General features: G+C 38.9%; 4 protein-coding genes across 8 annotated transcripts; 2 read left to right on the top strand and 2 right to left on the bottom strand.

Annotated features, from left to right (window-relative positions):
- Positions 1–1025: 1025 nt before the first annotated feature.
- On the bottom strand, positions 1026–6072 carry rnf170 (ring finger protein 170). 5 transcript variants are annotated; one of them, XM_038733310.1, is made up of 7 exons: positions 5715–6072; positions 4249–4412; positions 3817–3892; positions 2945–3059; positions 2539–2612; positions 2074–2205; positions 1026–1720 (listed from the first exon to the last, which is right to left on the bottom strand). In XM_038733310.1, exons 2-7 carry the CDS (start codon positions 4386–4388, stop codon positions 1451–1453), a joined length of 807 nt encoding a protein of 268 aa, XP_038589238.1. In that variant the 5' UTR covers positions 4389–4412; positions 5715–6072; the 3' UTR covers positions 1026–1450. The 5 variants fall into 5 exon arrangements, with proteins under 5 accessions (XP_038589238.1, XP_038589242.1, XP_038589239.1 ...); XM_038733314.1 differs by lacking the exon at positions 5715–6072 and adding an exon at positions 5558–5582; XM_038733311.1 differs by lacking the exon at positions 5715–6072 and adding an exon at positions 5377–5524.
- Positions 6073–6233: 161 nt separating this feature from the next.
- Positions 6234–9041, top strand: gpn3 (GPN-loop GTPase 3). The gene is made up of 8 exons (XM_038733309.1): positions 6234–6413; positions 6570–6678; positions 7090–7257; positions 7556–7680; positions 7803–7918; positions 8258–8354; positions 8443–8571; positions 8672–9041. Exons 1-8 carry the CDS (start codon positions 6366–6368, stop codon positions 8735–8737), a joined length of 858 nt encoding a protein of 285 aa, XP_038589237.1. The 5' UTR covers positions 6234–6365; the 3' UTR covers positions 8738–9041.
- Positions 9042–9097: 56 nt separating this feature from the next.
- Positions 9098–14036, top strand: arpc3 (actin related protein 2/3 complex, subunit 3). Its single transcript, XM_038733315.1, has 7 exons — positions 9098–9236; positions 9620–9719; positions 10167–10243; positions 10748–10816; positions 11089–11215; positions 12501–12595; positions 13775–14036. Exons 1-7 carry the CDS (start codon positions 9231–9233, stop codon positions 13835–13837), a joined length of 537 nt encoding a protein of 178 aa, XP_038589243.1. The 5' UTR covers positions 9098–9230; the 3' UTR covers positions 13838–14036.
- A 176-nt stretch (positions 14037–14212) lies between these two features.
- Positions 14213–19471, bottom strand: LOC119914203 (ubiquitin-conjugating enzyme E2 G1-like). The gene is made up of 6 exons (XM_038733316.1): positions 19135–19471; positions 18632–18734; positions 18423–18520; positions 18049–18227; positions 17736–17846; positions 14213–15425 (listed from the first exon to the last, which is right to left on the bottom strand). The coding sequence occupies exons 1-5, from the start codon at positions 19175–19177 to the stop codon at positions 17760–17762; spliced, it is 510 nt and encodes a 169-aa protein (XP_038589244.1). The 5' UTR covers positions 19178–19471; the 3' UTR covers positions 14213–15425; positions 17736–17759.
- Between the last annotated feature and the right edge of the window lie 5034 nt (positions 19472–24505).

Below are 24505 nucleotides of genomic sequence, written 5' to 3'. Positions count from 1 at the left end.
AATTAAGCCCCAAGAAAGCAAATGGCCTGGATACTGTTTCAGTTACTGCTCTGAAGCAGCCATTTTCAGCTCCCCCCCAGGACACCTCACTGAGAGTACCTTTAGGGTGTCAAGAAAAGCTTAACAGGAAGAGAGGGGGGAAAGTATTTCTACACATTTAAGATATCATCTACTCCTGATGATTGTTTTATTTGTATTAATAAATCAATCACTTTTAGCCTCCCCTCCAATAAACAAATAAACCAGAAAATGGAATATCTGTCTTTGGCTGGACTGGTCGACACAAGCTATGACTGTTAAGGTCTCACAAGTCAAAAAGGTTGTGAATGACAACTGTATCTTCACAGTGCACCAGCAGCATAAGTTCTTAACAGAGCTCTCAAACCTCTCCAAATTAGCATATAAATATTTACAAAATATTTGCTAGAAATGAACTGAATCAAACACTGTTACATATGTTGACATCATTGTCATTTTTATTTACTTACAGATTTTTTATAACTAGGACACTGATGTTCCAAGAATGAATTAAGAATCTGAAAATCTTGATGGTGTGCATGGAGTTTTAGGATTAGGACTGTAAATATCTGGTTGCGAGACATCCAAACTCGAAATTATCTTGGAGAGGCTTAGGTAAACTTTGAGATGAAAAGTTAACATTCATAACACTGGAAGAGTTTACATTCAACATGACCTACAATTACTATTTGACACCTTTGGTTTGGGATTAATAAAAAAAAAAAAAAATAAAAATAATAATAATTATAATATATATATATATATATATATATATATATATTATATATATATATATATATATATATATATTCTTGAGTAGAAATCTGCCAGTTGAGGAGTTATAATCCTGTGCATCCTCAATTCATGAGGATTGCACGCAGAAAAGGTGTAGGTTTCATCAGATCTAATTAATAAATGTAAACTGCTGGTGGTGAAAATGATGATGATTTTACACAAGCAAGAAAAGCTGTGATTTTCCAGTCATTATGATTATGCATAGTCACAGGTTACTTACATAGTGCCTCATCAGTTTAATATGGTTCCAATAACACACATTTTAACAAACAGTTGACAATCAGGATGCAGACAGTCAACTTTAAATGCATGTTATCAAGACACTGCTATCAATACATTTACATACAGTTGTCTCATTATGATGATATGCACATTATATAAATGACTGCTGCTTTTGGCAATGCTGTCATATAATTGGCAGTAATGCTAGTCAGTCAGTTAGGGATGTCCCTCAAGTAGCTGAATAGACAAAAAAGATTCATAGCTCAATCTGTTACTAACACTTCTCCAGCATTATTGATCAACTGTCCTTTAAGCGTTTGTTCAGTCTTCACATGTCCACATCAGATGCTGCGTTCCCCTCTTCCCCCTGAGCCTGACACGTGCGAGCTTGAGGCCACTTTTGGTGAGCGAGCACCTAGCCGTTCAGTCTCTGTGTAACCACCTCTCTGTACATGATAGAGATGTACACAAAGAGAAGCAAGATTACAAAGAAATCGTCCATGAATCCCAGGAGACCGAAGAGGGCCTCGGGGAGGATATCGAGCGGCGAGGCCAGGTACGTGAGAGCGCCGATCAGGCAGAGAAGAATCCGAATTCTGAACATCCAGAAGAGGCCACCCACGGAAAACATTTCTCTGAAGGCATGACGAAGCAGGGTGGGCACGTCTCGCAGCCTGTCCATATACTGAAGAAGACAGAGGAGAGGAAATGTCATGAGAAAGTCTGTTCTAAATATACTCCCCTGAATTACAATGCACTCCAGTCAGTATCTCATTTGCATACTTGTATCTTTTACCAGCAGTGCTACAAATTATACACAGTTTGGATGCGCATTAATGTTGTTAGAATACTCAAAAGCACTGTCACTGATTTTAACATATTTTAAGAACACACAAAACAGGACAATGACAATGTCTCCAGTGGCATCTTTAACCCGTACATATGTACATGTTATTTAAATTTGAATAACGTTAAAGTAATCCAAGCTAACCTGTAACTACAGCCCCCTATGAATGTAGCTGGCTATAGCATACTCACAGATCTTGGTTGGCCTGAGAACCTGCGGTTGTAATCGTTAATGTCTCTTAATATCAGCTGAGGTTCAGCCTCGCCATCCTGGACCCTCTGAGGTGTGGCATGCTCATGAAATAGTGGGAAGAGCAATGTTACCTGGGCAAGGCAGGGGAAAGAATACATATCTGATGGCGCACACCTACATTAGTAAAAACAATAGAATGAGGAAAGAGTAACACTGCGAACCCAGGGATGAAAACGGAAGTTACTGATTTTGACAATAATGAACAGAAAACAATTAGAAGCTTAAAGGAGCTTCACACGTAACGATAACCATTAGTACAAGTCTTAATAGATGAGTATTTAGCATTTATCTCTAAGGGTAAATTTGTAGGCAAGCAATACTAAAAGCTGCCTTTAGGTCTGGCCTGGAAACAAATGGTAATAATAAAAGCTCATTTTACATCCAACATTTATTACAAGTCTCACCATTTGTCTGCAGATGGGGCAGTTAATAGCACCCAGCCACGTGCCATACCTCCAGTAGGCTATAATGCAGGAGCCTATGCAGGACAAGACAGCACTTTACAACATGAACACAGCATTATGTACAAATAAAATAACTAATAAGTCTTTTGATCCATGTATGCTTTGATTAATTAGATTTTTTTCAACTGAATTCTATATTCATTCTGATTTCTGTGTATTATCTAGCTAAGCCAACACATGCTAACAGCATACAGTTAAGAAAACATGCTCAACAAGTGACAATCACCAATTAGCTGACTAAAAGGAGAAAAATGTCTCCAGAAGAATCTTCACTTTTTCTTTCAGTTTCATGGAACTGTTTGGTTTTGCTTAGTGCACATTAGCAAAATCTGTACTACAGTCTTACCACAGAAAAGGTGTCCACAATTGGTTTCCACAGGCAGAACAGCCTGCTGTAAACATACAGGACAAGACATGTCTGTGTAATACTGCTGCCTGGCCTCTGCCTGAGAATTTTCATCCTGACAGAAAGAAATCAAATACATAAAATTTAATATACGAGTCATCATACACCAGAAAATTTGGAAATGTATGTCCTTGCTGAAAAATAAAATATAAATGTATGAAAGATAAAGCCAGTCATCAATCCAGCAAAACTATACAGGGAGTTACCTTATTTCGTACCATCAAAATATGTTAACTGAGAACAACTTTCTTTGAAACTTCTAGAATATGTTCATGGTTAATTTATAAAACTTTATATTTAAACATAGCCCTTTTACAACTCCCTATGGTTGTTTGGCAACATACACTTTCCAGCTTACTCCCCCAGCTTTCTACTAATTTCTAGCCTAAATACTTAAAAGGCTTTCCCAAACTAAATGCATTTTTAAACAAGTATACAGATACTATTATATATTCTTATATAGTATTTATACTTATTATAAGATACAGATAAGATACTAGCTTAGTATTACTTTTGGTTCAGATGAAGTGTAAAAAGTAACAACATGATTCTCAAATTGACTCAATTGCTTTCGATACTTTTGCAGGTATTTGAAAACAATTACCTTCTATAGTTTGAAATAAACCAGATTCTATGTCCACCAGTTAGACAAAACACAAAAAGTGCTAAAGTTGCAACGCTTACTACAATTCTATGTGTAACTGTGAAAAAAAAAAAATAACAAAAAAAATTTAACAATTCAAACAGATTTGATATCGTGTTGTTGTTTGTATGTTCTCAATCATATTTGGGAGTTGTATTTGCCCGTGTACCTGCTCTGTTTGGAGCTGTTGTCGGACAGCTCGAACGTGCTCCTGATTCTCAGGATGAATGTTCTGCTCCTCTTGTCTGTGAGGTCGAAAAGGTAGACATTTGGCATCATAATTTTACTGAGCTGAAACTCATGAGTGTAAGCAGCACATAAAGCTATGCAAATTGAATTTTTTTTCATTTAGCATATGATTTGGAAAAGCTAATGCACAAACACGCAGAACAGAAAGCAAGGTTTTGATAAGACAATAGCTATATGAATGGTTTGCCAAGCAGTGCCTACAAGCAAACAAATTGTGGAGACAAGTTTTCCTATGCAAGATTTAACTATAGTAAAGCTTTGCTGTTTAGTGAAATATATTTACTGGGGGTAAAAATATTTATTTAAAAAAAATACTACTACTTTATATAAATATCCTGAACTTACGGCTTACCTGCAGAGCAGAGTGAGAAGGCCTGCAAGGAAGGTGACACTGAGCACCACAACAAATAAGACCTGGTTGCTGACACCCTCAATCAAAGTGTCCTCATCTTGGATCATGTAGTCCAAGTCCCCACATTGACTGTCCTCCATCACTGACACTCATAGCCTTCAACACTAGGAAAAAAGAAAACAAAAGGTTAATCATTTCACTGGAAACTGTTCTGTTTCTTTTCTTTTTAATAGAAATAATAAAATAAAACTTTGTACATTAGTAAAATATTAAATTACTATGCTTATTATTGTTCTTATTAATAATATTAATTGTTCTATAAATAGCAACATCTTTATAGTCTGTAAAGCATCTAAATAATGGCAAATGTCCTTTAAAAAAAAAAAAAAGTTACCACATACCAGATTGATAGCTTTTTAAAACAACCTGAATGCTTCTGCTACAGCCGTATAATATAAGACAATCAAATACTAAATAATACTTTACATTTTCACATTTAGATCTTTCAATGAACAAAGTTACAGCCACAAGTTTGCTGGAACCCCCCGAAACAATGAAGCCACACACAAGGTTCACCACTTGGATTCAATGCATAGTCCACAGTGCTACCAGTTTTCAAAGTCACTTCAAAATGAGAGAATCAAAAACATACAATTTCAAACAACAGAATAACTTGCTTGCATAAAGGAACAGAAACTAGTTTGACTGAACCTTTTATATTAATTTACTCTAGATATTCGTCTTACAATGTCTCTGCAGGTTTTAAAGGTTTGAAAACAAGTGGTATTTTCATCTTTAAGCTACAAACTTTGAATTATTGCAGACTTGTTTTTCATTACCCAGCTACTGAATCGGAAGCTAACGTCAGCTTCGTCCAGCTACAACAGTAACGTTAGATGCAGAAGGCTTCGTATCGTTAGCACATCAAACAGACTAGCTAACAGTGCTGGACAGTTATCAGTCAGATTTCCAATAATCAAAAGATATACCAAGATCACAGAACATATAGAAACGCATTGTTTTCTTTCATTAACGTTACTAATCAGCTAGCACTGTCTGCCATAAATTTACAATTAATCTGTTACCCACGCTGCTAGCTAAGTTTAGAGTTAGCGTAGAGTTGGGTACCGGGCTGGTTGGTAAAGTGAATGTGTTGTTCAGGTAATTCATTTATGAATACGTTGAGTCACCCTCCCCCGACGTTGGGCAGTAGCTAAATTACAGTACAGCACACAGATTAAACACAAACAGATGGTAATCCGAGCTCAAGCGGGCCGTTATCGCGTAGCTATATCATAAACATAGCTACCATTTTGCTTGGTTAAACAAGGACGCCTAGGGTCTGGCTGTCACAACACAAAAGCAGAATGACAGCTGATAAACTCTGACTTATGTAACCTCCCAACTACATCGCAAAGCACTGCAGTAACGTTACAAGACAGGGCATGACGAATTACCCCACCTACCAATGAGAAGTCCACCTTTCTCTAAACTCCAGGCTCCAGACTTGAGTCTCGAGGCATTTTTCTTTCCAGAAATGACAGATTTTAGAGTCAGATCACCACGTCGGGGCGAGTAGCCGCAGCAGCATCCTTGATTAAATCAAGAACTGGTTTTAAATCTGTTTTGCATGAAGCTAGTAACGTTGCTGCAGTTTCAAGTTGTTGCTTCAGCTTTTGCTTTTTCTTCCTCTGAGATTGTCAATTTAAACGCTTCAAGGCGCACTGTCGCCCTCCACAGGATGGCTGGTGGTTTTCATAGATCTCTCAAATAGTCCATTGCTCCTGATATAATAGCTTAGCCTATCTATCTATCTATCTATTGCTTAATTGCATTTCACACTCTGACCAGTGTGGCAGTAGTTGGCTTTACGGGTTTTACAACAGGTGTGAACGTCCCTGAAAACAAGACGTATTTCCCATTTGCAACAACTCTACCTCTGATTGGCTAGTACGTGTTCGTTAGGTTAGTAGTAGCCAATCAGAGGCAGAACAGGGGGCGGGACTTAACGCAACGCTGGTGTGCATCAAGTGAGATTAGTGGGAAACAATATAACGCGTCCATAAAATAAAGCTAGCTATCTTAACTTTTCCACGCCACCTTTTTATTGAGGCAGAATGCCTCGTTACGCCCAGCTCGTGATGGGCCCGGCGGGTAGCGGTAAGGTAAGTTATCAGTCATTCAGTTATACGACTGGGAATGACTTGTTATGCTATTCGGCTAAAGCGCTATGCTAAGGCATGAGGTTGCAACATAGACTAAGTTCAAGTTACATCTGCTTTTCATTTGTTTATTGTTTTGGGTTTTATTTTCCTTTTCAGAGTACATACTGCTCCACCATGGTCCAGCATTCAGAGTCCATAAACCGCTCAGTTCAGGTGGTCAATCTGGACCCAGCAGCTGAGCACTTTGACTACCCTGTCATGGCAGGTGAATACAGCATGTTCATAGTTCACAAACGGATGGGTACATGATCTAACTACAAATAGTAAATCTTAGCCGTACTTAACCCAGAACAGAGGGTTTACAAAAATAAAAACACAATTAGGTTAAGGTAAGAAGAGAATAATTTGTGTTATTACGTACTTATATTGGGTTTAGATAGTGTTTTAGTCCACGTTTAAAACCCCGAAGCACTGAGACAGCTGAGGTAATCCAGCTGAGCTAATAATAGATAGATAGTTGAGCTGGTTCATATCATGTATAATAAACTAGTAATTTCAACAATACAAAACAGTACAAAACCAATACACCATAAAATATATATCTTAGAAAAACACAAATACTAGTGGTTGACTAGTTATTTTCTTCAAGACAACCCCATTGTTTCTGTGTCCTCAGACATCCGTGAGCTGATCCAGGTGGATGACGTGATGGAGGACCATTCTCTCAGATTTGGACCCAATGGAGGCCTGGTGTTTTGCATGGAGTACTTCGCCAACAACTTTGATTGGCTGGAGGAAACCCTGGGTCATGTAGAGGATGACTATGTACTGTTTGACTGCCCAGGTAAACATCGTGGCAGACGCACTGAAGCCAGTGCAAGATTGACTTACCCCCTTCTGTTTGCATACGGCACAGTATGTTAAGAGTGGAATGGAAGTGATTTGATGAGGACATTAATTCATTTAAGAAAGAAAACAAGTGAACAAGAGATTCTGCAATGATATGTGCCATGGTTTTCGTTACAGCAGTGTGGTCATAAATGACTGTGTCCGTTCTATTTACATCAGCACTGTATATACAGCACTGTCCCAGTTTTAGGGCTATGTTTTCACACAGTTTTGACTGGTGGCTTTATTTGCAGGTCAGATTGAACTTTACACACACCTCCCTGTAATGAGGCAGCTGGTGGAGCAGCTCCAGCAGTGGGAGTTTCGGGTGTGTGGGGTCTTTCTGGTGGACTCCCAGTTCATGGTGGAGTCTTTTAAGGTAACAGACGATCTCGTTCATTTGCTTCCGCTTTGTGTCTGAACACACCTCATTTCTGCACTGAAGCACAGTAATGAGAGCAGGCGCGGAGTCTCACATCTTCCCTCTTTTCTGACTTGCAGTTCATCTCAGGTGTTATGGCTGCCCTGAGTGCCATGGTGTCATTAGAGATCCCCCAAGTAAACATCATGACAAAAATGGACTTGCTTAGTCCGAAAGCGAAGAAGGAAATAGAAAAGTAAGTTCCATATTAATACAGTACAACAGTGTGATGTGTGTTCAGCCCACATGCAACTTTCAGCAATGATTCCCCTCAATGTTGGTGCTAAGACTCAAGTACAGGAAGCGTTACAGTGACTATTCACTATAGTGACAAGTGAATTGCATAGCATCCGAAGTTCTCTTGTTAAAGAGAGTTCTTTACAAGCTTGAACCTCAGTTTAGGGTGTTTTTCAAAACCAATAACCTAGTAAACGAGGAAAGGCCGCTACTTTCTGAATTCTCAAAAATCTTGTAAATTAAACAGGTTGTTCATCTGAAAGCAATGCTGATTGTGTTTTGCTTTATTTTTCACTAGGTACCTGGACCCAGACATGTACTCAATGATGGATGATAACTCAGATACCATCAGAAGCACAAAGTTCAGGAAGCTGACTAAAGCCATATGCGGTCTGGTAAGTGAGGCCCTTAATTTGATACTGAATTTCATTTTGGATCAGAATTTTTGGTATTTTCTTAATGCTTAACTGTCTGTGTGTCCAGATTGATGACTACAGCATGGTGAGATTCCTGCCTTTTGATCGCACAGATGAGGAAGGTATTAACATAGTACTGCAACACATTGACTTCTCTATACAGTATGGAGAGGACCTGGAGTTCAAGGAGCCAAAGGTGAAGAAACAAACAAAAGCAAAACACGATCAAATAGCATTTAACAATATGTTAAATATTATAATATTTGTTTATTTGTTATTCCCATCCTTTCCTACAGGAGGTTGATGAAGAGCCTGCTAACCTAAATTATGATGAGATTTTTCAAGACAAATCCGACAGCTGAGGAGTAACAGGAATACAGGAAAAGAAACTTGGCAAGAGTTAAAACACATTTGAGACTGATGAAGAACCAATATACACTCAATGAAGTTCAGGCGGAGAATGGCATGTGACTGCAAGGACACTGAGAAAGGGCAAAAGACTGACTGAAGATCATGAACATCTTGTGTCGTGTGTTTTTGTTTTTTGTGTGCTGCTTTGATGACACAAACAAAATGTGTGATTTCAACCCATGTGTCATGTTTTATTATTTCAGGACAATGTTAAAGTTTAAAGAGGTGTTACTAAATGAATGCTATATTTTTAAATAAAATGTTAGAGAAAAAAATGAAGGTGTGTAAAGAAAAGTGGTGTGTTAGCACCCCCATGTGGCCGCCATGCCACATGACATCTAGCCACTTCCTGCATAGCTGAAGGGTGGGACAGGCGGAAGCACGGTCCTACGGTGCTACAATTTTTCTATCGCTGAGCAGTTGGACTGATATTAATCGCGCAACATGCCGGTGAGTAAATCGTACCCAATTATTGATCAGCAGAAGCCTCTACAGTGCGGTGTAGAGCATACAGCCTGCATAAAAACCAAGACAGGGCCTCCGAGTTAACGTTAGCTATGACGAGTCTCGTTAGCATAGTTTGCTAGCATGTTTAGCTTTTGGTCCCAGTTTCGTGATGTTGGACGTGTCAGAAAACATAAATTCGCCCGTGTAACGTTTCTGCAAATTCTTCTTAGTTTAGTGTGCGTAACATTTATTGTTTGGTATCGTGATAGCATAGCCGTTACAACAGATGTGGCGGTAGCACAGATGTCACAGATGCTATCTGACAGAAATGTACGTTATCTAGTTAAATACAGTATGTGACAGCAACTTTTTCTCGCTTTTGAAAGGCGTATCACTCGAGCCTGATGGTCCCCGAAGTCAGGCTGGTGGGGAATATGGCTTTGCTTCCCCTCAAAACCCAATTCAAGGGACCAGCAAGAGGAGACGGTAAGTTACGGCTGTATGGTCGTTTTAATGAAGCAGAGTAAATTTCTCTTGATCACATAAACACATGGTGTAAGTTAGACAGTTAGCCTGTGTTTAGTTTTAAGTCTTATTCACTCTCTTGAGTCGGTTTTATTTTTCTTTAATACAGTCTATGGTTATGACACGTTGCTCAGTTCCTGATGCTTGTTTCACCTCCACTTCCTTATATGGCCTGAAGAATGCAACTTCTTCATTAATGTGGCTTCACACTCAGTTTCCAGATTGTCAGTGTTTGTAAAGCTTGGAAGCCTGTATATGACAAAACAAAAATAGGGCTAAAGAAATGGTGAACAGGAAATGACACTGCATTGATAAACATAGCAGCATTTGGCAGCTCTTATAAATGTAAACTTCATCAGATGTGCTGAACTGAGCCTTTTATTTATAGATACCTTCTTTTCTTTTCAGGGGTAGAGTCAGACATCATTGATGAGGCTATTTACTACTTCAAGGCCAATGTTTTTTTTAAGAACTACGAAATCAAGGTAAGAACTTGACTGTCTCATGTATTGGCAGCTTGCATGTGTCCCTCATTGAAGCTGACCAACTGGTTTAAAGAAAATGAATATTTATGTGTGCATGGCATTTAAAAAAAAATAATAATTAAGAGCTTCAATGCCTGCAGCTGCCCGAGTTAAATCTAACAGAAATAAGAAATGCCAAAAGAGTGTAGAATTTGTTTTTGACCTTTTAAAGATTAAGTATGGTAGTGTGCTTGTTCTTGTTTGTGTTTTCTCCTCCCCATCTCTCTCTCTCTGCTTTGAAGCAGCTGTGCATTTTGTACTTCCACATGCCCCAACTTGCTTCATCCCGTTCCCCTCAGCTATGCATAGTTACTCAGGGTTTAAACTACACAACCTTTTACTGTTCAGACCTGGCTGGAACTGTATTAATTACAATAACATTTATACTTGACAAAATACACTTTTTTTGTGTGTAATTGTAGGTATTTCAGCCAGTAAAGTAATGTTGTGTTGTGTTTCTTTCAGAATGAGGCCGACAGGACGCTGATCTATGTCACACTGTACATTTCTGAATGCCTAAAGAGGCTACAGAAGGTAAACTGCATATTTGTTAACTATTATAGTGTTTGATGTCTGCTCTTTACACTGGCTTCATGCAAAGATTAATATGTGTTGCAACAATTAAAAGGCTTATGCCAAAGCAGGGGTTTCCCAACCAATGGCTGATGACTCGCAAGGGATGATGGTTTTTAGGGAGTTATTAAATGAGAAGTGGAATGTGAATTGTTTGAATGCCTATTGATATGGGTGCCGGTAAAATAGGTGATGGTAACCCTTTGCATCTGTGTATGGGTTTCGCTTTACAGTGCAGCTCCAGGAGCCAGGGAGAGAAGGAGATGTACACTCTCGGCATCACTAACTTTCCCATTCCTGGAGAGCCTGGCTTCCCTCTCAATGCTATGTATCTTAAACCTACAAACAAGCAGGAGGAAGGTAAGAACCAGCGCCATAAACTAGGTCTTGCTCTTGCGCAGTTAGACAGTTCGCCATATTTCTGCTAAAGTAAATCATTGAGGCTCATTAAGGGTGTTTCACAAGCCTGTTCTCTGAATTAGCGCCAGTTTCCTTGTACATTTTTAATCTAATTCCCAGTCTGAAGCAATATCTAGCCAAAAATAGCAATGCTGACCAGTGCTCCATCAGCTTTAGGGTTTGAGGTTCGAAATGCATGGAAAGGCCGGGATATTTAATCATCCCTTGAGATATGGAATGGTTGAGATGTTAATTAGACTAAAATTACGCCACGTCCATGTTGGCGTTTCGGTCAGTCCTATTTTGACTTTGCTTCTGACTGTTACCGCTGACTTCTTTTTTTTTTTTTTGTAAAGATAATAAAATATTAAAGTTGGGTGGTCAACAATGTAAGCTGTGCCTCAGACTGTGATTTATGCAGGTGTTTTATTTAAAGATGAATGAACAAGTTCAAAGACTGGCAGAACAGGTCCATCTTTACAATCATGTATGTTCAGTGTGAGACCACAGGGGCAATCAAATGGGAGAGACCAGCTCTTCTTGTTTTGCTGTTTATTAGCCGTGAACACAACAGTCCTCCCTCAGCCCTTGATGCTTTCTGTAAGTCCGCATCTCTGAAGACTTTGCCTGAGGGTTTGCCTACAGTTCATAGCGTTATGTCATTAAATATGGGGTAACCAGGGGAGGCCTGAGTTAAAAAAAAAATAATAAAAAAAAAAAAGGTAAAAAAACATGGGAGGAGCAAGGAAAAAAAGTTAACATGTAAGTGTATGATGCTGTTTTGATAAAGACGAGTAAAATTATTATTTTGAAGTTAGGTTTTTGTCCACAGGTAATTTCCAGATAATCAATTTACTTGGAAAGAGCTTGGAATACATTCAAATCAGACAGTGTCTGCCTCGGCCGTGAAGAAAGTAAAAAATGTAAAACAAAAAGTCCCAAACCCACAATTGTTATGCCACTGAGTTCTTGCTGCTTTCCCAAAATATTTTATATATATTTGCACGCCCCCTGGTGTTTCGGAGAATAAAGCAACACCTTCTGAGCATAAAGGCCTCTGTGCGTGCTAGTAGCTCGCATGCCGTCTGCGGAGGCCTGCGCCACAGTGTCTTGCACAAGCATAAACTAAGCTGAAGGTCCCCATTCCCAGTTTTGATCATAATGAATGAAACGTTATGTTTTGGTGTGACTTTTGTCATAGTGTCTTTGGCGATGATTATAATACTGGTTCTGAAACCTTTTCCAGAGAATATGAGGGCGTACCTCCAGCAGATCCGCCAGGAGACCGGCTTGAGACTATGTGACCGCGTGTTTGACCCCCAGACTGACAAACCCAGCAAGGTGAGTCCAAAATTTCCAAAATGACAGCACTACAGCTTTATATGCATCGGGGGCCTGTACCACGAAGCAAGTTCAACATACCCAGGATATCTTTTTGTCATCTGGCTTCACTAACCCTAACAATTGCGATTAGGATAAATGGTCACACAATACTAGTTGTCAACTCAGCAAGTCCACTCATGGTTTCCCAATCCAGCCATGAGCGCGTTGTCTCTATAATAGGCTACAAGATAGCATACCTATTAACCTAAAATAAAAAGATTCATATTAAACTGAATTCTAACAGGCCTACCAAACGGCTGATAATATTCAGCCTAATAAGAAAAATGAAACCTATTTATTTTAACGGCTGTGAGAAACAGACTACGGAGCAAATAAAAACACATTTCAAAGCCATAAGTAGGCTTTAGCTATACTATCACATCTTAAAAACCTACAAGTAGTAGCCTACCTCAATCAGTCTCTGTAGGATGGTATCGCTCTACAAAAGTTTTGCTGCATCACCACAGCAAATATAAAGGCAGGCTATGAAGATGGTGAGGTTCTTTTCCAAGAGAGCTGATTGGTCAGTATGCAGTGCTATTATAGAGTTGATATCTTATCTGGAACATAACCTGCTCTGGAGCAGGTAAGCTGTTCAGCGTTAGTTACTGAAAACCCAGGGTTAACCCCGAATTTATTTGAATAAGCTCAAATCCTGCTTTGTGGTACAGGCCCCTGGTTATTGGCAATTCTGCCCTGGTTTCAAACATGACAAGGTGCATCGGTCATACCAGCTCTCACCCACATTTCCTGTGTTTAAATGAAATTCTGAGGGATAATGTAACCATTTATTCAGAATATAATCACTGAGGTATCAGCACCCAATCCAGTTAAAATTGTAATGTGGACCAAGGCTTTGTTACTCAAGAAGAGGACATCATAGATGATTTAGCTGTTTCACAGGCTCCCCATCAGGAACGTTAACATAGCGTACCCTCCATATCAATATATTGTATATCAACATATTGAAGACAGGTTCCATGTTGGAGTTGTGAATGTATTTCAACACTGAAACACTCCTGTTGTCTTATGACCAGTGGATTGTTTCCTGTCCAGGTGTTTTTTGTTTGTTTGCCACAGGTAGTTTCAGTGCAGAAGCTTCAGACACTTTTCTTAACAGAGGTTTGTTTCTTTCAGTGGTGGGTGTGCTTTGTCAAGCGGCAGTTCATGAACAAAAGTCTGTCAGCTCCTGGACAGTGAACAACTCAGGACCCAGTTTCTATTCTACACCTGCAGGATGGCTGGTTGGATTTTTTCTTTGGGTGGGGAGGGGTCTGCTTTTGTGTTGCTAAAATGATTTTATACTCTTTCAGTTTAAAGGATATGTCTTCTCTTGTCTGGATGTTGATCATATTGAGCTGGTGCTTAATTCAATAAAGCAATTGTGAAGATTGGAAAACATGTGTTACTGTGTTTTGTTATTGCACTGAAAATAAGGCACATATTAACCTAGTCTTGATTAACAGTAGCTTGGAAAGAAGATAAACCGGGAAAGTTAGATTTGAGTGAGCTGTAGACATTATTCATTTAAGATGAAGACTAAATTGTAGAGTGGAGGGGTAGAAACAAACACAGTCAATGTCCACAAAGTTTATTACTGCTTTTCAACGTATCATTCATTTAAAAAGTGGGTGTAATGGCATACCTATCATTAATCAAACGTCCTTACTAAGCATAAAATTGCTATAATTGAGCTCTATCAAATCACGTAATCATATCATTTTGTGGGAGGTACAGGGTTTTCTCACAGCAGACATTTTGACTTATAGTAGGAAAAATACGTTATTAATTCAGCCAACCTTCATTTTATTATTTACACCTTGTGCTTTTCCTACTGTGACATGTCAAAATGTCTTTGAAGCAGATCTATTTGAAGCGCTACAGTACAATATCAACACACTTCCTCCCCCATAGGTAAGGTAAATGCATTTCATCTGCACATGTGCAACATGTGGGTTTTCCCAAGCAAGGACACATAATTTATATTTACACAGGTTAAAAAAAATGTAGGATGTTCATTAAAAATAGATTTATCTGTGTGTTGTCTTTGGTTTGTCCACAAGTTTTTTTTTTTTTCGTGTCAAAACAAGCCCTCAGATGCAGACAGTCCTTATTTTAAAAAAGTTTCCCTCGGCTGGCAGTTAGAGTTAAGGCAGCACTGGGTGATGAAGTTTCCCCCCTTAGGGAAAGAAGGAACACTTTCTCTGCAGAACACTTGCAGTGTGCAGGGAAAGAAACACCAGTGTCTGTATTTCTATCTCTTTATTGACTAAATACTCCAAAATTGCATAATTGATGAAATAACTGTAGACTGGATGGCTCAGTGATGCAGGTTGAAAAGAAAAAGAAAAACCTCCATAACAGATGATATGCAATAATAATCTCACTCTAAATAAATAGCTAAAAATAATGTAAACTAACTTTAGAAAATGGGGTATTTATTGTATGGATTAATTTCTCCTAAAATCTGAAGAGTATGTACATAACAGAAAGAAGTAGGCTCTGTAATTAATCTTCCCGTGAGTGAAATACTGATGCTTCACCAGAAATGGTGTCAACTATTTAAAGTAAAGTAAAATAGAAGTTTTGGCAGCACGAATGCTACAGCCATTCAACAATATTCATAAATATAAACATCTCTCAAACTGCAAGATACAAATAAGTAGAGCAATATGGGTTTATAATTGTTTTCTTCTTTGGGTGGCTGGTTGATGTTGATAAAGGTAGTGCCCCATGTTCATCTAGCCAACTTAAGTGTAAGTTGTCAAGTTGCCTGTGCAGTGCCAACCTGAAACAAAATGAACATCTCAATTTGGTTATCATCATAATATTGTGTAAACCTACAGCACTGTACTTACACAGATTAACAAGGAAATGTGTCACCTAATGAGCAGCAACAGTAGCTTCACAGGTCCAAAATACCGTGTAAAGGTTTTAAGCTGGTGTGAAAACGATGTTGTAAAGTAAGAATGCTCTCAAGAATAGACATCTTAATAGATTGTATTTTAATTGATAAAAACTATTAAAATGCAAAGTGAGTGAACAAAAGAAAAATCTAAATCAAATCAATATTTGGTGTGACCATCCTTCGCCTTCAAAAGAGCATCAATTCTTCTAGGTACACTTGCACAAAGTCAGGGATTTTGTAGGCATATCGTCAGGTGTATGATTAAACAATTGTACCCAACAGTTGCTAATGATCACCAATTCAATATGTAGGTCGAAACACGATCATTAACTGAAACAGAAACAGCTGTGTAGCAGGAATACAACTGGGTGAGAAACAGCCAAGTTCAGTTAACAAGGTGAGGTTGCTGAAGACAGTTTACTGTCAAAAGTCATACACCATGGGAAGACTGAGCCAAGACATAGGTAGTTATACTGCACCAGGGAGGTCTGTTCAAGGCAGACCAGTTTCTAGATGTGCTGTCCAAGCTCTTTGGAAGAAGTGCAAAAAAATGGGCAACGTTGAGGACCGTAGACACAGTGGTCAGCCAAAGAAAGTTCTGTAGTGCTATAACACCGAATTCCTTTTATAAATTTATAAAAAAGTTGGCACAGGTGAGCGAGGATCTTGTTCCCCCATTTTAACGCCCATCATCAGTGAAATGCCCTTGATTAATAACTTAATTAAAACGCATCACATCCACACACTGCGTTTGACTCAAATGCCTGGGGATAAGGCAACAAACGTGATTACAATATGTAAAACTATGCACTCTTATTTGCTTGACTGGGGCATCAAAAACAACATCAGTTTAACATGAGTTGTTCTTATGACCTTATTTCTGAGAATAGGTTTCATAGCATGCTTTATTTACAGATCAAAGTAAATGATTCCTGATTAAACTGTACAACATATGAGGTGTTCTTTTGCAAAAACAGACATCTTTGTGTTTATTATCTTAAAATCACAGTTCTTTTTGTGTGCACTCCAGGGAGTATCAAACAGGATAAGATCTCATTTTCAATAAATTATCTTAAATCATGTTTTCTTTTATTATTGCGCACCTCAGAGGATATCAATCAAATGGGTGTTTGTTTAGGAATGGCTGTTACCCATTTAAGCAAATTAACTCATAATATTAAATTATCTTAAGTTTTATTTAACACTCAAATGTTATATTTCAATTTATTTAACACAGTGGTATTTCAAACCGTTTCTTCCTCCTGCCATTGAGTCACAGTTTAACATTTCTCCAGTTTATGTGCATATGCATGGGTTAGAGTTCGCATGGAGGACTGCATATTCTCCTGTTTTTTTAAATTTATAAATTCAACAGTTGTGTGTACGCAACATTTATAAATGAGGCTCCAAAACAGTGGGACCCTGGTGCACCAATCTACTGTCGGGAGAAGTCTTGTCATAAGTGGTCGTCATGGAAGACGGCCGCAAGTCTTCCATGACGACGAGCAGGTACTCTGGACTGATGAGACAAAATTTTAAATATTTGGCTGCAGCAGAAGGCATCTCTCCAATATTCATTCAAGCAGAATGAGTGTCTGCAGGCAACAGTGAAGCTTTGTGAATTCCTTACAAGTTTTGGGCTGCATTTCTGCAAAGCTGGGGATCTGATCCGAATTAATGCTCTCCATCATGCAGTGCCATCAGGGAGGCATCTGATTGGTTCCAAATTTATTCTGCAGCATAACAATGACCCCAAGCATACAGCAAGTGTCATTAAGAACTATCTTCGGGGTAAAGAAGAACAAGGAGTCCTAGAAGTGATGGTATGGCCCCCACAGAGCCCTGATCTTAACATAAGTGAGTATATCTGGGATTAAATTAAGAGAGAGAAGCAAGAGAGGCTGCCTAAATCCACACTACAGAAGAACTGTGTGAAATTCTCCAAGATGGTTTGGCCAACCTACTGGCAGAGTTCCTTCAAAAAAATATGTGCAAGTGTACCTAGAAAAATTTATGCTGTTTTAAAAGGCAACACTCACTTTACATTTTGTTAATTGATAAAACTGATCTTATTAATATGTCTATTTTAGAAAGAATTCTTACAGTATTTTCCAAACCTGCCTAAAGCCTCTGCACAGTACCATCTCTGCGATTACACTACGATGAATCCTGACATGTGGTTGTACTTACTGTGTTGATGACTGGAGGGAAGCCTTAGTCAAAAGCCATTTCTTGACTCCTCCGCACACAGCGTGCCACCTTTTTCTTAAAAACTCCAGCAGGATCCTCTCGCCACTCTTTCTGCAGGACATTGCATATTACAAAACTCTGTCAACAACCTCATTAGTGCAGCCTGTACTTTCTTTGTGCCGTTTCTAACTACTTCTTCACTACGCATTTTGCACAAAGAGTTCCCCGCATATCTGACAGATATTTGCTTTTATTTGCTAACAAACTTGAGCTTAAACTATTGCCTTTTCCTCTCTCCAGGCAGGGTACTTACAGCTGCATCCACGTTGGCAGGAGAGTCTCCATTGGGGTCTGCCAACATGGAGATAACACTGATCATGATGGTCTCTACTGTATGGATGGGCAGCCAGCGCTCCTCAGGCTTCTCATAGCCATACTTGTCCTCACCAGGTTCATGTAGAATGGAGATGCAGACATCGCCATTTTTTGCCACTGGCAGAAAACAGTAATTCAGTGACACATTCATACTAAAGCAGAAGATATATATATATACACACACACACACACACACACACACACACACACCTACATATTTTTAGCACTTGACAGCATTATTTACAGAATTTCAAATACTTTCTTTGATATGGATTAAGTACAAGTACAGTGACCTGTGAAGTTGGTTCTTACCATTTGGATGCCAGATTTCTGTGATGAACTTCAACTTGGGAGGCCTCAAAGGATAGTCACGTGGGAAGGATAAGGTGGCTTTGAAGAAACCTCCTTCACTACAGATGACAAAGAGGATGGTGTGTGAAAGATCTACACGAGGGATTATGAGTGAACACACAGCTCAGCCCCAAGATAATGCAAGGTCCCTGGTGAATAATTTCACTCACAATAATGTGTCTTGAGGCCCGATGACGACCACTTCCCACTGATAGATGTCATCATCGTCTACAAGACCCGCAGAAAAGCCTTCCACTGGGTTTTTGTTGAGCTCTGAAATTTAATTTGAAATTAGTCTGGCGTGGCTTTAAAAACAGGTTTAAATCAGGTTTTGTCAAACAGAAAGAATGCAAACATAGGGAGTTAAAGTACATCAAATTAGCTTATGCTGGTGCATGTGTGGTGATTTTGCAATGGCATCAGTAGTTATTGAGCAACTGCAGCTAACGTTAGCCTTAGTCATATCCTCTCTAACAGCTGTCTGGCACGCTATCTATAACTTACACGTCGTTTCAACTTTGTTGTCACTAGCTCTATCTGTATGTAAAACGTAAGCTAACCAAATAAAACAACAGCCACATGAAACGTAGTTGTTGCTCTCGTGTGATCATTTAATACAACGTTAACGTTACAGCAAAAACAGCTCTAGTAGTAGCAACAGTAGCCAACTTACCTGCTAACTGTTTACGTAGTAGCAACGAGGACTGTTCTGTCATTTTGAAGCTATATGTATATATATATGTTTAACTGTGCTATTTGTATTAATTAACGCCAACTAACTGTCATCACAATAAAATTAAACATCGGGCAAAGATTGTAAAGCACACCGTCCACGTTTTGTCGTTTGTCTGACAACACTAATAACATGAGTCAAAAAAAGGTGGAGGTCGATGGAGTATTTCTTGCCCTCTGGAAAACCTCTCAGGTAAATATTGCTTGCAGGCTGTGTACTGGTACACCAATTAAATAAAAGTTGAGGTCAGAGTAAGTGGCATGGCTAAGATGTATAACTGTTAGTTTTAGCAAAAGAGGTGGGATTTCTCGCTCACACAGCCATAGACGATATAATAACCAATGAAGTGGTGCCTGTCAGGCTTTGCGCAGGGCAGACGTTTCCCCGTAAGGTTAAGTTTTCTTCTTCATGGCTTTGCAGCAGGCTATCACCTCCAATCGGTGCGTTACTGCCACAAACAGTTTGTAATGGAAACTACACGTTCTCTATTTGTATGCCAGACTCCGCATCCTTTATATATACAGTCTATGATCCTGACCTAAAAGGTACAGCCCATAAGATCAGGAGTAGAGTCCACATACTTTTGTGTACTTTGGGTCTGGGGCTATTTTTAATGTTTTAGCTTTAGGGAAATGTTATTGTTACTGCATATAATGGTATTTTAAACAATACTCTGTCCTCCCAACTCAAAAACAAGTGGGGAAGGCCAACATGACACTGTCCACACTCACAAAAAAGGTCCATAAAGAACTGGTTTCCCCAGTTTGGTGCAGATGAACTTGACTGCTACCATTGTGAACACTGAGGGGATGTCTTCTGTATTTTTAATGTGGATTTTAGAGTTTTGGCAACTGTGAGGGAGTTTTCCTGCCATACCAAAAAACTATACCAAAAACCTTTCATTAGTATTTTCACAGGCTAATTCCAGTATTGTTAGTCTCTATATATATTCAAATTTGACTACTTTAAGGTCAGTTCATGTAAAACTACAATGCACACATTCAGTATTTCCCCACCACAATTCTTGGTAGTATGAATAAGGCTTTAACAGCATTAAGACTATCATGTCGGGAAATTACATACAGAAAATGCATTGAACAGACAAAATGAGTAAATCAAATATGAAAAATCCTATATGTTAGAGAATTGCGGCTATGGGCTTGCCTGCACAGAGCTCTGAACTCAGCTGCATCAAACACCTTTGGTATGAGTTGGAACCATACGGTTTGTGGTTGGAACTTCAACCTGGGCCTTATTGCCCAACATCAGTACCCGATCTCACTAATGCTCTTGTTGCTAAATAGGGATGAATAACTGCAGCCACTACTTAGTCCTAAAGATCAGAGCATGTTTCATAATACAGCTACTTTAATACACCTGTACTGGACAATGTACACAAAATTGGTCTCTGTTCTTCCTTAACATATACCCTTGCCCTAACCTAAGAATGATGATGAATCATCTCTCCAATACAGTCATTCATGCATTTCAGTCTCAGCTCAACTCCACTTCTTGTTGCTTTACCGCTTTGAGATCCCTCTAGGCAGTTTTCAAATCCACCTCATCTCACTCTCTTCTTTCTTGCTACATCCAGAACCTCATAGCTTTCCATACCTACTTGTGCTTAAATCTATAAATACCAAAGTGCAACCACTCAATACAGCTCTAAAACGATTTTAGGCTCAACCAAAGATCATCTCCCTAGCAGTGCTCTCAGTGCAACGGCTGAAGAAAGTGCCTGCTGTGGTGTTACTTGTTGTACTCTGGTGAAAGCAGGTAATCTCCTCTGGCAGCAGCCTTTTCTAAATAATAATGTACGACAAATCTATCTGTGAAAAACTCCAGTCGCAATACTCAGTTCTCCAGTAGGCTTTTTATAACCTCATTCTCATTTGGCTTACCACAAACCTACTTTCTTATCTTATCTAGCACAGAATGATGTATTTTAGGATTTGGAAAGAGCCATGTTGTAATATGGGGCCAGCAGAATGTATGACCTTTCTCCACCCACGTTCAACCCGAGCTCCTCCGCTCCCTCACTTGCTCTTGTTTTTCTGGTTGGACATACAGGAGTGCTATTGTTGTACATCTTGACATCTTATACAGTATATGTCCTTGTATGCCTTAATGGTATTTCAAACATGTAACGCATAACCTTGCTTCTCCAGCATGTAAACATTTACTACCCTCTCCATGATCTTAAACAATACAGCTTCCAATTCATTTGACTTGTATGAACCTGGGTATGTGAAATTCTATCTTGGTTTAAAAATGGAAAAACAGTTTTTCCTTGCTATTAAACACTGCATCATCTAGTCTCTAAAACATCCCAGTGCTGATGTCGTTCATTATGTAAATGATTTTCCATCAGCTTCCTATTGACCCATGCAGTTTGCCCTGCAAAAATACATTAATCAGTTTTCCAAATGTATCACACATTTGGTTCTCTTATAAAATTGCATTCCTCCTCCTCACCTCCCTAATATTTACCCAAAGCTGACTTACATGAAAATATGTTTTATATGTTTGTTACATGTGGCAATAGTGTCCACATCTTCTAACACTTGTATTTTAATACGGTTCTTTGACCCACTTTGCTTTCACCATTAAGGTTTGTCGCCCTCCAAAACTTATTATTTCAGCATTATTTATTCTACTTGATATTTTCTCACTCCTCTATAGTTTATCCTCAAAAGTATGAACATTTTTGTTTTGTTTCTGGCCCTTTAGCACTAGTGAGCATATCCTCACTTACGTCTTTGTGTCTCCCATGACAACCTCTGGTAGTTCTCTGCTGCTAACACCAGCACTTCAGTCATCTCCAGGTCTTTAACTGATTTGTTTGTTTTTTGCTCACAGGCATCAGCTGTAAAAGCAGAGGAAAGGTAAGGTGGATCAAATATGCATTAGGAGGAGTGTCTACGTGAGTTGGTTTAGGGTGGTATTTTCCTGCACACTCACAGATCCTGATGTCACCCTCACTTCATTAAAAAAAAGCTTTTTGCATATGAGCCTTGCCACATCCTCTTGCATCCCTGCAGACTGCAGAAACCTCCAACATTTGAAAGAGGACAAGGATAGGTATATAAATTATTCCATTTGATAAGTCGTGAAGCGCAGCATTAATTCAGGCAGAATACTGTTGTATTCTGAATCAGCTGTTTGATTCATGCGTCATAATTACTGGCTCATTGTCCAGCTGGTTGGCTATCAGCTGACAGGGTCCACTATTACTCTGTGGATATGTTTATGAAGATTCTCAGTCATCTAGGTCATAGTTTCGCAAGGAGGGTTAAATCAAGGGCAGCAGGACCTTTGTTGAAGGTACATCCGAGAGGCTTCTTTAGTTATGAAGAAGAGAACTGAAGACGCTTATTCAGGGCTCAAGCAGCCTCTTGGATGTGAGGTGAAACTTCAAGTACCTTCAACCAAGTCTAGTTGCCCTTGATTTAACCCTCCTTGAATAATTCTGCTGATATGCTCATGTCAACATCGTGTGGTGCCACAGCCCCCTTGGGCCTCCTTATGTGCTTTTTGGTATTGTTTATTTAACTAAAATGTAATCTCCATGTAGGCCTATGTCTCTATTAATGGGGGATTAGTTCTCCCAGCAGAATCGTCGTTGCTACTCAGAATCTTTGAGAGCTCATACAAAGAGCAGAGCCTTTTTCCCTGGCAAATCTAACTGTATAACAATTTACATTTTATTATTTATATCTCCAAGTCCAATCAAGGGTAACTGGAATTGGTTGAAGATACTTGAAGAAATTTCGCCGCTCATCCAAGAGGCTTAGAACTGAAGATGGGAGGCAAAAAGTCTCAAAGTATCTTCAACCAAGTCCAGTTGATCTTGATTTTAACCCACCTTGGATAACTATGACCTGGATGACTGAGAATATTCACACACAGGAGCTGAAAAACTTGGGGGATGTGGGATGTCTCTGGAACTTGGAGTACTAACAATACCTCTTACCACTGGGCAAGAAGCTAAGACCGAGGCTATACTTAGTGTATTTGCTGGTCTCATTTCTGTAAGTGTAATGACGCTATTAAATACTGTATCATTAGGCGGCGATATTGTACATTAATGTTAAAAATGCTTTTGTCTCTGTGAGGGGAAAGAGATACAGACCCCTGGTCAGTGGCTAATAGCAGGTCATTTGTTGTATTGATTAGTCCTGTCTCGTTGCTGTTCTGAGGTCGAAACCACATTTGAGTACACTATTGATGCTTTTTATACTGAGAAAAAGAATGTGTTGCTGGTCTCCATGTCTTTACTTGAATAGACCTCTTGACTTGAAAAGTGTCCACTGGCCTGTGATTGAATTGTACCTGCAGAAACCTGGAAATCAAATGCATTACGTATTTTCACTAAAATGTCATAAAGGTCTGATGAGAAAAAAGATCAAGTGGCAGATTGTGGCTGGCCCTGAGAAATTAATTTAATTATTTGTTTGTTTCAGCCAAGATAACTTGTCAGAGGTAGGGGCTTCTTACCACTGAAGGTCATTTAATACTAGCTTAGAAACACAACCAATTTTCAGGTATTTGACCAATTTGGTCAGGCATGTGCAACCTGAATACCAAATTTCAAACACTCTCCGATACTTTGGGATAGGAGATATCAGACAAACAACTTATTGTCTTATGTTATGATCCCAGACCATATTTTTGCACAAACCCTGCCCACATGTGCCTGATGACTTGTTTCTCTAAATTAGTTCATGCCTCTCCCCCATGACCAAAATGGGAAAGAACTTTGTACACCATAATTGTTCAGAATACCAAGTGAAGTAATTAATAAATTCAAACCACAGAGATGCAGAGATGATGTGCTCAGCTTCTTCATCATTGCTTCAGTCTAAACTATGCCATGAAATTTGCAGCACACATTCAAGCAACCAGCAGGAAGATAACTATTGATTTTATTGACCCTCTGACCTTTCCTCGAGCAGTGTTTGTTAACTACATCTCCAAGTGCTCTAGTTTCTAGGCTCAGGAACAGGAGTCCCAATTACTAGCTTGACTGAAAATTAAAGTGTGTTTTAGGAGACATTCATAAAACACCATTTCTAGGACGAAAAACTTCAATCCTAATTCCTTTACCATTATTCATGAAATTTAGTTCAATTTATTGGAATTTATGCAACCAATGGCACAGAATGTACATTCTTTTTAATCTTTAACTTCAATTGCATTTCATTCATTACCAATTACCTCAGTTATGAAACATACATTCATACATTACATTCACTTTTAATGTAATCGTTTTAGCACTAAGTACAAATATTAAGCCATTACTCATAAAAAC

This window comes from Micropterus salmoides, unplaced genomic scaffold (assembly GCF_014851395.1).
Source record: "Micropterus salmoides isolate LMB-PRFRI ecotype aquatic unplaced genomic scaffold, ASM1485139v1 Ms_hic_scaffold_20, whole genome shotgun sequence".
Classification (NCBI taxonomy): domain Eukaryota; kingdom Metazoa; phylum Chordata; class Actinopteri; order Centrarchiformes; family Centrarchidae; genus Micropterus; species Micropterus salmoides.
This window is presented reverse-complemented; position numbering and strand designations above follow the sequence as displayed.